Below are 15,692 nucleotides of genomic sequence, written 5' to 3' on the forward strand. Positions count from 1 at the left end.
TTGCTTTCCTACTGCAGCTATGTTGTCTTGATAAGGTACAGTGGTATTGTTTCCCTTTGAAACAATCCCCCCCCCCCCGACCTGGGTGAAAGTTAATGGGCCAGAATTAATCTCTACATAATGCAATTAAACTATACATTTACTCCATTTCCATATGTCCTTGGGGAGGGTGGTGAGTTTAATGGACTCTTAAAATAAGAAGCTGAATTTTAGAGCACAAATAAGTAGGTGCTGCACCGTGGCCAGAACGATATGAAAAGGAGAGTTTGTAATTGCTCATATGGAGAAAGGAAAAAATAGAAGAAAAACTTCAAGATAAAACAGGTCGTGCCATGCTGTTGTCATTTGCAAGTCCCACCATGTGCCCAGCTGTTGTTTTCAAAAGGCCTGAAAGGATGACTTCAGAATCACGTTACAAAGTTTAGCATGTTATGCCCTAGGATGTTATGAAGGAAAACAGATCCTTCACAGCTACCTGACTTCAATCAAATGGTGTGTTTTTTTCAGCTTGTTACTGACTGCAGATCATGGGCAAGCACCTAGCATTTAATAAAACTGGTCCAATTTTAAACTGTCTCTACCAAATAAGACAGGGAAGAAATGAGTACTGCCAGAACAACACAGCTGAATATGTCAAATATTTCATTTTGGAAATCCCGTTTCTGTCCCTGAGGCTAAAAGTATCTTAGCTAAAAATAAAAAAAAATAAACGAAGGGGAGTGCAAGAAGACAGGAGCAGCTGTGGTTTTGATCACATCATAATTTTGGTCATAATTTATATTTTTCTTCTGAATTGCCAGGAAAGCCCCCTAAAATGGATTCATAATTGACTGCTGAATGCTGGCAAGGTTCAATATTAATAAGATCTCTAACTGTGGGAGCTGCAAGAGCAGTACATTTATGAAAACTTTGTTTAATGTACTGAGAAGCCATCGACAAGAACATTTAGTGAAATTGATTCTGGTGACATTGATGAACTTGCCTTTTTTCCTTGAGCATTAATTATCTCTTTTTCCTTTTTTTTCCTTAATTTATAAAAAATACAAAAAGGAAGTCTTAAAATTAAAGTGCCGTGCAGAAGAGCAGCTGAGGATTACGTACATTTGGTGAAAAAATATCTAGGTATTTACGACTGCTTCATTTTAGATATTGAATGTTAATTTATTTAACAGTGTGGCTTGACCAATGAGGGGATCTGGTATGTACTGGGGTGGGGGGAGAGATGTGATATCCACACAATACATGTGTCTATCTATATCTATCTGTCTGTCCATAATTATATTTACGTGGTTGTGTTTGCTGATGTTTGTTTGTAAGAATAAAGTCCATCACTGACTCTGGCCTTGGCTGTTTCCTTTCTTTTTCTCAGGGGAAGCCTCTGCTCTTCGCGACTATGCAGCCAACACCATGAATGAGTTCCTGGGCATGTTCGGTTATGACGACCAGCAAGTGAGGGACGAACTGGCCAAGAAGATCAGCCTTGACAAGCTGAAAGCTGCTACCTCAGACTCCTCTACCCTCAGCAGCGAGGAGGTGACACGGCGAGTGAGATTCTCCAAATATGAGGAGTATATCCGTAAGCTGAAGGCTGGGGAGACCCTGCCCTGGCCTGTGCACGCCCCCAAACCTGAGGACTTGAACTCCAAACTGGCGCAGGACAAGGGGACCCTGCTGCAGGCTACAGGGCGTCACCAGAACCCTGAGGGTCAGATCTTCCCAGGGGCTGTGGATCCCAAGCCTGGGCCGTTGCCCGTGCCCCCACCCAGCTCCTCACAAATCCAGAGCCTGGCCTCACGGGCCTCCAAGTATGACTTTTTCATCCAGAAGCTGAAGACGGGAGAGAGCCTGAGGCAGCAGAACGGCAATGCCTACAAGCGGCCCTCCAAGTACGACCTGGAGAACGTCAAGTTCTTGCACCTGTTCAAACCCGGGGAGGGCAGCCCCGACATGGGTGGCGCTATTGCCTTCAAGACAGGCAAGGTAGGCAGGCCCTCCAAGTACGACATCCGCAACATCCAGAAGCTCATGCCAGTGAAGACAGAGCCGCCCCTCCTCCCCACCCAGGTCTCGACCGCCCCAGGGACCCCCGGGAACCCCGGAGCCCCGACAGCCTCCTCCACTGCTGCCGCCGCTGCCACCGGGGCCACATCCGTGCCCGCAGACCAGGCCGCTCACCTCAGCTTCAGCTCCCCGGACTACATGAAGTCCAGCTTCTCCAAGACTGACTCCATCACAACTGGGACCGTGTCCACTGTCAAGTAAGACCACCTTCACAGCAGTGAAATCTCTTATTGTGAAACTGGCTGTCATATTCTCAGCCTATTTGTGTACCTGACATATTTTATTAGGTATAGTTCCTTCTTAATTCCCTTTGTGTTTCTCAAAGCTTGAAATGAAGAATCTCTAAAGCATGAGGTGGACTTTTGGTTCCTCCTTTCAGTACTGAGAAATGGTTGATATTTCCCAGATGGTCTTTTCATTGTGTTTTGTACCTGGGAAAAAAATAAGCTAATTAGATAGTTATGAGAATGGTAAGCACCACAAAAGTAATATAGGCATTCTGTAGTCACCTCGTGCTAGAAGAAATAATACTGAAAGAAACCAAATATTTTCAGGCTGACAGGCTTTTCACGTAATAGTTTAAGTGTGAACTCTTTAAATGTGTGAATGAGCTGATTAATTGTCTTTAACTTGATCACTGCATAAACTGTGGGGAAAGCTTGACATTTCTTTTCTGGTGACCAATCACCAATGTACTTTACCACCAAGTTCTATCTTTTAATGTTATGAGAGTAGTCTATAATTCAGGCAATGATATATAATGCACACTGGCTAAAATGTTTATGTGTATTCATTTCACTACTCAGTTTACACATACTATTCAATTACAGTGAATCATTTATTTCAAAATGACTTTTATTACAATTTCTACAAAAAACATTTCTGTACCGTGCACAGAAATAAAATGGTGCATTATGTATACTTGTCATAGTTTGGAGATTACAATACAAATTGTATTAAATGTCTATCAGGCCCTATACATACACTACATCATAAGCAGCTAAAAGCCTTGGTTGTGCGCTGCAGAAGATAATTTCGAAGTGTATGTTCTGCATAGCCCTTGCAAAGCGAGTAACTTATTCTTTTAGTGGAGGTGTAACAAACCTCGGTTTAATTACTTCTGAACCATAACTAAATTCCACGAGAGCCGTGGGAGGCTGAAATTGTCTGCAACAGTAGATGCACTTTAAAGCATACAGGAGTTTGGAAGCATTGATGGCATCAGTGCGTGCTGCAGTTTGCTTTATGTGCTTGATAATTGACCTTGCCTTTCGTTAAGGGCCATCACATTTCAGCTCGGTATACTTAACTGATGCTGCGGTCAATTATCCACCAGGTAAAGCCCGCTGAGTCGGCTCTTGATGCTTCAATGCAGCCATCTGATGGCTAAAAAGTAACCGCTGTGTTAACTGCCTGTGGGTGGCCACAGAGTCTACCCGGACTAAGAGGCGAGGCCATGCAGGGTTCAGTTCTGAGAAAATAGCTCTTTAATCCAAGATCCCCTCCGCTTCTCTCACGCTGAGGATCTCGCTTCTGGGGGATCCTGGCTCTCTAGACAGAGAGGACAGGTTTTGGAGCCTCCACAGGCAGTATAAATGGATCGCCCAGCCTATATTCCTCCCCCAGCCTGAGCAGCAGTACGGCATGGAGGCAGCTGCCGAAACGTGCTGCTGCTCGGGGAGGGCAGGGCGCTGTGCGGCAGGCAGCTCATCACAGCAGCAGACACATGCGAACCATGATCTCATCAAAATAAATTTGAGAAAGGTGCATTTTTGGAGGGCTTTTGACCTCTTGCATACTTAATTTTGCATAAGTGCACTCTCCAAAAGAGCGTTAATGATTTATGGCGCATTTTTCTTTTTATTGTTGGGAGGCCATGCATCAAAGTGCGCTTATGCCTTCTTGATTCATTTGTACATGAAAACGTTGTTACACCTCAGAAATGTATATTGATAGCCCGAAGTTTGAAATTGCTTGTAAGTAAATATCGTGTCAGTTTGTTTTTATTAACGACGGAGGCGTTTCACATTAATCCTCTCTCTTTTGTGCGCTGCATTAGGAATGGACTGCCGCCCGAGAAAACAGTCACTGAAGATGTCAACCTGTACCAGAAATATATCGCCAGGTATGCAAATTTTCTGGTTTGCAAAGGGGTTCTGGAAAGTTTAAAATAACCTCTTTTTAATTGAAGACATATTTTATGCAGTGATAAAGTTGGATATAAATGGGAAAAAGAAGTTCCGTGCATGGTCAATAAATTATTAGTAAGCAACTGAGTTTATGGACTAAAGAAGATGAATTGAAAGCAGAATAGTGGAGGCTGAAGTGTAATTCTGAAAAGTGTGGAAGTAGCCACATACTAAAACGCTCCTCACGTGTTCCTTATAAACAATTACTTACTTCCTTCTGGACAGTCGAATAATGAAAGGCTTTCATTATTATTAATAATAATAATCATAATAATAATAATAATTTATATTAATTGCCACAGAAACCCCATTAAGAACCACTTTCTTTAATCTTTTGTTGAGTTAAGTAAATCTCACTGGATTGTCCTTTTAAATAAGCATTTTAAAAGACCTTTTCACATGATCAAGGCTTTCATTCACACTTCTACGATTAATTATATATTTTTTCTGCACCTGAAAGTGCATGCTTTTGTCAAAATGAAATCTTGAAGGAGCCACTGGCTTGTGGCATAGTACAGGATAAATGGTGAGGAAGTCAGAAGCCAGAGATCTGGGCCACTATTCGTATTTATCACATTAATGCTGATACACTGCAACAGCATTATGATCCACAGCATATCTACTCACTTGGATCAAAATATTCTCAGTGCGTAATCCAGTCAAAGGCCCCTTGTTTGTACAATTTGTATCAACAACCATCAGTATTGTAATCTCTATTCATTTTGAAATACATCCAGATTTTTCATTTTGTTTTTTTGTTTATACTGTACATTTGTTTTATTCTAATACAATTTTCAAAAGAAAAAGTACCTATGCTATTAATGATTAGGTTTCCAAGCTGAAACATGAAGGCCACAAATCAAAGCCTAGCAAACTGATAGACACACACACACTTCCTCGTGCACACACAGAAAGCCTCGTTGGACTGATTACATTTTGCAAGAAGATTTAATTAAGGAATTTTTAATGAGGCTTCTACTGGCACTGCCAAGAACTGTTTTGATATTTGCGCTGCATAATGCATAAAATTTGTCTAAACATCTCGGCAGTTGATGCACAGGGTGGCAGGAGATAAGCTGAGATACAGTTTCAATTTCCGTATGGAGGGGGAAGAGAAAAAAGGGGAAAGAACGAGAGAAAAGAAAACCCTCAGAAAAGGGCAATGCTGCCTTGAGCTTCTGGGGCTTGACTCGGGAAAATTTGTCCCTGGTTTTGAGACTAATGAGCCCACACTCTTTCAAAACGGTCTCCTTGTAAACCAGTCAACACCCACCTTCCCTTGCAAAAAAGGGAAAAAAGTACTTTATCTTCTCGCATCAGAGTAGTTTGATGTTTAAAGAGCACCCTGGTACTATTTATTCGCTGTTTTCCCCTCTTAAACGTTTTCATGCACCCACCATTTCTTGGCACTTTGATCCGCATGTCTCTGTTGTAATATGAGATGCACAGCAAATCTCTATATCGTTGCGTTATTAATATTTAATCTGGTAGTGAATAGCGGCGGGCAATTAGCCTTTGCAAGGTATCGCGTTCAAACTGTCCAGAGTAAAGCATAGGAATGAGAGAAAGAGGTGACCAGAGGCCTTGTGTGTGTTTATTTATTTAGTTAGTTGTGTATACAGTATAGGGGGGTGTGTGTGTGTGTTTGTAAATGTGGAGGAAAGAGGCGTGGGTTTCGTTTATTTATTATCTTTTTTTTCTATTAACCTTTTGAAAGAAGCCAACATAACTGTTTAATGCAAACAACCTGCCCCAGCCCCACCCCCCACCCCCACCCTTTAAAATGCAGTGGATTTGTCGTTCAATTAGCTTAATGAACTCAGCAAAGTGATCACTAAAAGCAACCCTGGGATAATCCAGCCTGCACTGAAAAAAAAAATCTCTTACTTAGCTATTTTGTTCAGTGGGATTTTTTTTTCTTGCTTTGGCAGATGGTGCTTTTGGCAGCAGTAGTGCAAATGTTTATTTGTGTGTTTTTAGCTATAATTGGATGTTTTTAACAGTCATCATTGGCAGGGTTATAATGAGCCTGTAAACACTCAGCAAATGCGTCTCTTTAACTTCTGACAACGTGCAGGAGGTAATTCACAATGAAAGCTGTAAAATTACAAAACAAAATAAATAAATAAATAAACAAACATAACAGGAATGCTACATTAATGTTTTTAAATAATGTTCTGATTAAAACAATACTGCTAACCTGAAATCTAAATTACATTTTGGCTAGGTTTGAAAGTGTCTGCTCATTAATTAATTCTGCTTAAGGCTAAGAGTTTAATAAGAGTGTACAAAATGGTCCTGGAATAGAGTGATGTTTTCTTTAGTGAAGAGCGATTGGAGAAGAGGAGCGTTTGTTTCACATCACCTCAGAATCTGATGTTGTCGTGGTGTCTGCACCCTGTTTCTTGAGTTGACTTCCAGTCCTCTACTCTGGGGGTTTTACCTGCTCGCTAGTTTTGAATCTTCTTTCTGAGTAAATAATCAAATCTTTGTTTGGTGAAATGTTGACTTAATAAAGTGAAACAAAAAATGAAAACGTTATTGAAATTACAATTCCCCTATTTATATATTGAAATAAAATATAGAGAAAATTATTGTTAAAGACAGTTCTTTCAGCTGGGATATTGCATGGCAGCTGTGAAGGCCAGTTGTTGGTGTGCTTTATTTTTTATGACCCAGTATTTCACCACTATCGCCCATCCCCAGCGTCTGCTCTGAACAGTGAACTGCAGAGCTCCTAGTGAGAATCCATGTGGAAAAAACACATTTCTGCGCCATCAGCTGAACCATTGGCATTGTGGTTTCACGGGGAGAGGGAGAGATACTATCTAAGTGATAGCACTTAACTTAAAAAGCAGTCATTTAGCCTACAACACAGGAACAATTCCATAAAGACTGTGCCTCAACCGCCCTACACTTCAAAACGTCATTTGTAAACTGCGGGATCACCACTAGCTTTCTAATCATAGGGAAAGGAAAGAAAATTCAATCAGATGGTGCGTTTTACTCCAATTCATAGCTTCATCTTTTATATATATATATATATATATATATAGGGCAGATCTGATTTTTTACTACAATGCATGTTGTGAATTACTTGAATTAAAGTGCAAAAAAATAAAAGCTTGTGAGACCTTTAGATTTGTCAAAGACTGGTAACCCTGCTAGGCAAGGAGGAGTCACTAACTATAGGTCCCATCATGTTTGGAGTCGTATGTACAGACGGACTAGCCCATTAGTCCAGTTTTAATGCATCACCATCACTTGCGGACATATCGGATGCATGGCTCCTCAGTGTTGCGTTTGTCTGTCTTTGGATTCATATTCAGAAAACAGGGATTTAGGCTCTCGTAGCTTGGTGGAATTCCCCTCCTTTTTCAAAGAGAAATGCTCATAATACGATTTTTGTGCAGGCTATGATTTTAAAATTGAATCGCTCCAGAGTTTTCATAGATTTTTTTTCTCCAGCGTCTACTGCACTCGGTTTTGTTTTGTTTATTCCTATGTTCCTGCGTCGTCAAGGGCGATTTGAGGACCAACGGAAGCCTTGGTTACTCATTGTTTTACTTCCTGGTAACAGGTGTAGGATATCGCAATGCAGTGAACTGGTGCCACTCATGCCTTAACCATAATTATCACTGGATTGCTTTCAGGTTTTCTGGAAGTCAGCACTGCGGACATGTGCACTGTGCCTATCAGTACCGGGAACACTACCATTGCCTGGATCCAGAGTGCAATTACCAGGTAAGCAGTGTGCAATGTGGAGTGCGCTCTCTGCATGGGTCAGATGCGATCTCTCTAGGTCCTCCTCCTCCTCCTCAGCCAACCCGATAACCTAATCCCATTAGGCCAGTGTTGGCTTAGCATCCCCCACTTTAGAGCTGAACTAGTGGCATGTTGATCATGGGGATTATGCCGACCTAATAACATCACAGTCAAACAACCGTGGTTCAGTGACACCAGCAGAGCCAACCACAATGACCAAACAGTTGCCTCCCTGTGCTAGGTTACAACAGGTGACACCCATCGGCAACTGTTGCTGGATATACACTACCGTTCAAAAGTTTGGGGTCACTTATTAATGTCCTTGTTTTCAGAAGAAAAGCACTTTTTTTGTAAATTAAAATAACATCAAATTGATCAGAAATACAGTGTAGACATTGTTAATGTTGTAAATTACAATTGTAGCTGGAAACGGCTGATTTGTAATGGAATATCTACATAGGCGTACAGAGGCCCATTATCAGCAACCATCAGTCCTGTGTGCCAATGGCACGTTGTGTTTGCTAAACCAAGTTTATCATTTTAAAAGGCTAATTGATCATTAGAAAACCCTTTTGCAATTATGTTAGCACAGCTGAAAACTGTTGTGCTGATTAAAGAAGACATAAAACTGGCCTTCTTTAGACTAGTTGAGTATCTGAAGTATCAGCAATTGTGGGTTCGATTACAGGCTCAAAATGGCCAGTGATAAAGAACTTTCTCTTGAAACTCGTCAGTCTATTCTTGTTCTGAGAAACTGAAGATCTCGTACAACGCTGTGTACTACTCCATTCACAGAACAGTGCAAACTGGCTCTAACCAGAACAGAAAGAGGAGAGGGAGGCCCCGGAGCACAACTGAGCAAGAAGACAAATACATTAGAGTGTCTAGTTTGAGAAACAGACGCCTCACAGGACCTCAACTGGCAGCTTCATTAAATAGTACCCGCAAAACACCAGTCTCAACGTCAACAGTGAAAAGGCGACTCCGGGATGCTGGCCTTCTAGGCAGAGTTGCAAAGAAAAAGCCATATCTCAGACTGGCCAAAAAAAGAAAAGATTAAGATGGGCAAAAGAACACAGACACTGGACAGAGGAAGATTGGAAAAAAGTGTTATGGACAGACGAATCTAAGTTTGAGGTGTTCGGATCAGAAAGAAGAACATTCGTGAGACGCAGACCAAATGAAAAGATGCTGAGGAGTGCTTGATGCCAGCTGTCAAGCATGGTGGAGGCAATGTGATGGTCTGGGGGTGCTTTGTTGGTGGTAAAGTGGGAGATTTGTACAGGGTAAAAGATATCTCATTCCATTTTGCAACGCCATGCCATACCCTGTGGACGGCGCTTGATTTTAGCCAATTTCCTCCTATAACAGGACAATGACCCAAAGCACAGCTCCAAACTATGCAAGAACTATTTGGGGAAGAAGCAGTCAGCTGGTATTCTGTCTATAATGGAGTGGCCAGCACGGATCTCAACCCTATTGAGCTGTTGTGGGAGAGGACAAAATTATTATTTCAATTACAAATCATTATTTCTAACCTCGTCAATGACTATATTTCCTATTCAAACTCATTTCATGTATGTTTTCAAAAAAAGGACATTTCTAAGTGACCCCAAACTTTTGAACGGCAGTGTATTCCACCTGTGACTGAGGACTAAAGGACTGTTGGAAACGTGTCCTGCTATGACAAAAGGTTCTTCTCCCTGACTGCTTGCTTCGGGGACGTCTCCATCTCTCAGTTTATTCCTCCCCATTGTTACCGACACATTTTCTTCATCTTCATACCAGATGATTATTGCAAGGCTCTGTTAAAATATGTATTGATTTATTTATTTATTGATTGATTTGTTTATTGGTCCTTCGTTTGTTTGTTTGTTCATGCATTTATTTATGTCTGTAGATGTTCAAAAGAAAGACACCCACTGAGTTTTATCCACAGTGATTGTTAATGGCAATCTGAGAAAAAACAAAAGCGGGGAGTGAAAGCACATCTAATAATAGCAAGTCCGCCAATAAGCTGCCCGAAACATAGGTAGATTGAAGGTCTTCTGCATAAAACTGATGCATAGTGTTTTAGGATGGCCAAATTGCCATATCCTGGTTAAGTTTATAATTTGGAATTAGTAGCTATAGTTTGGTGGGCTAACTTCATTACAGCATCCTGCATGTTGAAGGACAACACCCAGGTGTTTTTTACAGATTTGTGTTTTCAGCAGTTCTAAAATATCTGACTTATCTGAGTAAACTACAGTGATAAAAATACAGTGTTGTGAGGCATGCCTAATCTCACTCACGGTAAAGTTCACCTCATGTGAGCAAAACACGGTGAGATATTGGTCCAAACTACTGGAACATGGCCAAGTTTTAGGAACAGTTGGACTCCAACAATTGTTTCGGGTTAATGGTAAATACACTTGAAATACGTCTTCTTTTTGTGGTTCCTGGACACCTGCTCCAGTCCTGGGGGTGCTGTTCATCCCTATTCACAATATAAATCCTTTGCTAGCCTCTGGACAAGTCATGGACAAAACAAACACAATTAGCATTAGCAAGTATACAAAGAAATATACAAAGAAAATGTTTAAAAAGAAAAAAGACTATCCTCAAATTCCAAAATGATATTAAACTGTCAGTAAAGTATATCCATGCCTGATAGAACATTACAGGGAAATTGGACTAAACACTTTTTTATATATATTCTAATTTTGTTTGTTTTTTGCTCAGAAACTATTTAAACAATATATTTCACCATTGGTATATTTGCTAAATACACCAGCCCAAAAAGCTGTTTTAACTGTCACTCCATTATATCTGAAATAACTGTATAATTAGTTTATATGCTTAATTACACACACATAAACATACGTGTATATATATATATATATAAACATATATGAGTGTCTGTGTCTGTCTGTTTGTGTGTGTATTTATTTATATATATATATATATATATATGAAGCAGATATACTTTTTTTTATCTTGTTGTGCTGTTTGATAGACTCCAGAATCTGCCTTGTAAACAGAAAGCATTCCTGTTTTTCTGAAAGAGTACATCAAGTACCCAAAGGGTAATTTGCACTCTCCGGTGTCGATATACTGCTAAACTTTCAACCTCAAATCAGAAACGTTCAAGGTGATAATTCATGGAATGTTACTTGACACAGTCTTGGAATATTATCCTTCTGCCAGCTTCCAATAACTTGCTGTGTCAAATGTTCTCCTTTCATGGAAATGTGCTCCCACCCCTTAGTGTAACCAAACCTAAAATAAATGTGACGACTGTTTGCGACCTTTGGAGTACCCAGCTAAATATGTGCATTTTCATCTGAAGACCTCCTTTTCATTTTCCCCTTTTTTTTTTAAATTCTTGTTATACACGAATATATATATATATATATATATGTAGGCCTTTGCTTTACTAGTGCTTCAACATGGGAACTATTCTTTGTCATGATTTTCGAAAGGGAGCAAAGCAATGGTTCATAAAGCAGCAGCTGGTAGCAGACTGGTTACAGGAACCATCTACTTTATATATTAAATCAATAAGGACTTCGGAGCAGTGGGGTAATCTGACAAAAACTAATAAATTACTACCACTACATTAGTTGTTGTTATTTGTGTTTCTGCATGTAAAAGTATCATATGTTGAAGCAAAGAGCAATTATTCTAAGTATCTTAGAGCTCTGATTATTGTTTCACCCGCACTCACCCCTCTTTCTGTAGTTAACATGAAACATTGAGAAAAAGATGGATTAAAGTTGGACAGACACATTGATTTATACACAAAAGCTCTTGTTTCAGTTCCTGTAATATCAGCTTAAACCCAATTACAGAAGATGGGGTTGCTCCCATTCCTCTGGAGTCAGTGTTGTATTCCTTGTGTTGGTAGTCCATTTTGGCAGCAGTAGGGCGGGGGTTGGGAAAGTTGGTTAATTTTGGATCCTTGAAAATTCCCTAGTTCTTGCACTGTAAGTCAGCCAGATCGTTATGCTTTAATTCTTTAATTAGAAAAATTAATAATGTCTCAGATAGGGAATACTTTCGTTCTTTTTCTTTTTAAGAAACATTTTGATTTGGTTTGGTTTCTTTATTTATTGTTTTCATTTATTTTATTTTCCCCCTTGTACTGTTAACAACCATCTGCATGGAACTGCATTTTTTTTTTCGAAGCCAAAAAACACACCAAGCTTGTTCCCACATTTCAAAGTGGACTTTCTTCATTGAACACACACACATACACTCATTCACTCACACGTCCCACCACCACCCCCACCCTCCCTGTTTCCCCCTCCTGAGAATACATTTCACAAAAGTAAATAAATAAGTAAGGACTAACGTGAACTGGGACTCCTCTGCTGGCTGTGCACAGCTCCTTGCGTTGCCAGTTGGCTTCTGCTATCTGCAGCTGTTGCCAGAGCGATAAAGCGACCTGTTGCTGGTTTTCTCACAAAAAAAAAAAACCTGTTGCTGTGTCTGTTCTGTCCCTCGCAGAGATTCACCAGTAAGCAGGATGTCATCCGGCATTACAACATGCACAAGAAGCGGGACAACTCCCTTCAGCACGGGTTCATGCGCTTCAGCCCCCTGGACGACTGCAGCGTGTACTACCACGGCTGTCACCTCAATGGGAAGAGCACGCACTACCATTGCATGCAGGTAACCCTCCCACACTGGCCAGCTCATGGGACCCCTGCCGAGACGCTTAACACCCCCACCTCCCACCTCCACTACTATCCCTTCAGCTCCCAGCCCCACTCCACCCCCCCCCCCCACACATACACACCACCACCTTCACTTCAAAACAGCCGCAGTCTTCCACACATTGGATTTCGGCTCGCAACGATTTTTACATTTTTATATTTTTCTTTCCTTCTACTGTGCAACACGTTGAGCACTTCCAACATTTGACACACAAAAGCAAAAGCAAGAAAAAAAAAAACTTGTATACTTTCTCTGGGGATTTTTATTTTGTATTTATTTTTTTATTTTGATTCACATTTTTGCATGGCTATCCTATGCTTGGGATATAGTAGCTGCCCACAGTAAAGGAAGGGGTTTGGAGAAAGAAAAAAAGAAAAGGGAAAAGCATTCAAAGGAAACTTGTTTGAAATATAAAACCACGGGCTGAAAGTGTAGTATTTGAATAGGCTTGACCAATTGAAACAACGAAAAGCAAATTCAATCTTGTCATTTGCTTTGAACACTCAATATCAGAAGAGGGGGAACAATCCCATAGCATCTGAATCATACCTGGATCCAGTGCTAAGGTGAGCTAATAGTGGCCATAGGGGATACAGTACCTGTTACAGCTCTACTTCAAGGTGTCAGACACTCTTCTGAGGAGAGGAGAGAGATCAATTAACCCTACTTACCTTCTGCTGTAATAAATGGCAAGCTCTCTGGTCCAACTGTGGTTACTCTCCTCCTGTGCGAGTCTCTCTCTCTCTCCCTTTGCCTTGATTTATTCAGCACTTCTTTCTGAGGCATGTTATCTCAGTAATAACTGAAAACATTGCTCTCTACAGTAAATTGCCCAGAGCATACCTAGCTGGACCACTCATGTAATATCTCTCCCCCTGTTGTTTTAACCCAGTGTTGTTCCCCGGGGAATTTGTTAGGCATTTCCAACAGGTAGTGCAGAGAAGAGCAGTGAGCTCTCCTGCAGAGACGGGGCGTCTGTCTGTGTCTTTGTAGCGCATGAATCATAATGCAAAGGTCATAACAGGTTAACTGTGGGTGTCAGCCCTTTGTGGAGGATGTGAGCTGCAACGCCAGTGGGCATGTGAAGAATTAACAAAATAATAAATACACAGGAAAAAAACCAACCCTGTTATTATACACTCTCTCTCCACTGAAACCAGAGAAAGCTACTGTGCTGTCAGAGGCAAATCAAGAAATACACTGAGGGTCTCCAGAGCAATTTAAATGCACGCAGTTTAACTGCATCTATAAAAGGAAATTACGGTTCTTCCACTTTTTCCATTAAGGCTAAATTACCATTTAAGAGCAGTTTTCATTCGTTTGACAAAAGGTGTCATAAAGTAAATAAAAGAAAAATTAAAAGGATGAACGCTAACCAGCAGTGTGTTCCCTCTCAGTCTCTTTCTCCATAATTGGCATGGATAAAATTCAGTTAGTTGTTTATATAAACTTAACATTTTTCATGTTTTAGTACCAAGTACTGAGTTGAAGATTATTCCCCACCAGTTTTGTTTAATTTTTTACGTCTGCTTATTTTCAAGGTGACAGCAATGCTCAGTACTGTCTTCCTGGAAAAATGAAGGAGGGGGTACGGATTGCTTAAGATATATTCTTTCTTAAACCCCCCTAACGGCATAATTGTTATAAGACAGTTCAGCTCTTGTTTTAACAGCTCTGAGAACGAGCAGATGTTGGCACTAGTTCGCGTGATTTACAGTGAAAAAAACAGAGTGGCATTTTTTTCATTGTTTGACTCAATATGGTGAAGTTGCCCGGTTTGCTAGCGAGAAAAGTGCCAAGGTTGATATACATTTGCTCTTTTTAATTCAAACATTTGCTGTTTCTTCGAACCCAGGAGGTTCATAAGTGCTGCGGAACAGAACATTTTAAACCAAAGCATGTGACAGCTCGCCTGCAACACTCATGACAGAAGTTAAAGCTTAGCCAGGGAGTACAGTTAGCTAATGTGGGGCGGTGCAGAACAAATTAAACAATTTTGCATTGCTCTTTCCATCCAAACTAGAGTCGAAGGGTAATAGTGGAATGGTTGAAATCAAATATTTTAGATTGAGCATTTCGTCCTACTCTGCCACACTTTTTTGGTTTATGTGGTGTTTTCTTTTTTAAAACTGCTACTACAGTAGACCACAGATTAGGGAAACCTGTTCAAGATCTTGTAAAAACCCTCTGTGAGGGTGAGAACGCTCAGCAAGTTGCATATAGGTCACCGGAATCTTCCTTGCCCACATACAGCTCGTTCTATGATTGAGCTATTTTTATTTCACTCCTCTATGCTGTAGTAAGATTTACATCAGCCTGCACCTTGAGGGTTTGTAGAGTAGCACAGAGATTCACAAATGCTTCGGCAACAGCAAGATCTTGCAAACCCAATACATGTGCATACTCTGTAAGTCAAGTTTTACTCGAAGTGCAAAAACACGTGGGAGGCACGATTAGCTTCTGTAATATGAAATGCCTTGAGCAGCACCAGTCTTGTGATCAGTGATCCAGGTGATCTCTCCCTAACAATTTCAATGCTTTGGGGAGTAGTTTCTAGCAAATGGGCAGCAACTTACTGCAGTCATCAAAACATACCAGAAAGATATCAGACACAGAGCCTTTACCTGTTAAGAAGTCGAGACCTCAAATCTATGTAATATGAGGTTGCAAGCAATTGTTGTTTGACAGGAAAATGTCATGCTCTACTGGTGCATACATAAGTATTTATGCTATTTATTGACGTCCTGTTTCCTGTTATTTTCTTTGGTTTCTAAAGACTTCCTGCACCTTAGTGGTGCTGTAAAGGGTTAACATACGCAGCACAATACAAAGACACTTGCAGTGGGGGGGTGGGAAAGCATCCCTTTTTATGGACAGCAACCACTTTTAACAAGCCTCCCATTTTTGTTTAATATTCATAAGTTTAGCAATTTAACTGAGGAGAAAAGAAAAGAATGAGGGATGACAGGTTAAAGG

At 40.6% G+C, this 15,692-nt stretch overlaps 1 protein-coding gene across 8 annotated transcripts in view; it reads left to right on the forward strand.

The window, feature by feature from the left end:
* casz1 (castor zinc finger 1) overlaps positions 1–15,692 on the forward strand; it is a 115,153-nt gene that overhangs the window by 77,503 nt on the left and 21,958 nt on the right. For 5 of the 8 annotated variants that reach the window (XM_066690419.1, XM_066690417.1, XM_066690415.1 and 2 more), the window contains exons 3-6: positions 1,370–2,258; positions 4,121–4,186; positions 7,904–7,994; positions 12,507–12,671. In XM_066690419.1, coding sequence (XP_066546516.1) covers positions 1,370–2,258; positions 4,121–4,186; positions 7,904–7,994; positions 12,507–12,671 — 1,211 coding nt within the window. The remainder of the gene's footprint in view (positions 1–1,369; positions 2,259–4,120; positions 4,187–7,903; positions 7,995–12,506; positions 12,672–15,692) is intronic. The other 3 variants (XM_066690418.1, XM_066690416.1, XM_066690420.1) reach the window with 3 other exon arrangements.

This window comes from Amia ocellicauda, chromosome 18 (assembly GCF_036373705.1).
Source record: "Amia ocellicauda isolate fAmiCal2 chromosome 18, fAmiCal2.hap1, whole genome shotgun sequence".
Classification (NCBI taxonomy): domain Eukaryota; kingdom Metazoa; phylum Chordata; class Actinopteri; order Amiiformes; family Amiidae; genus Amia; species Amia ocellicauda.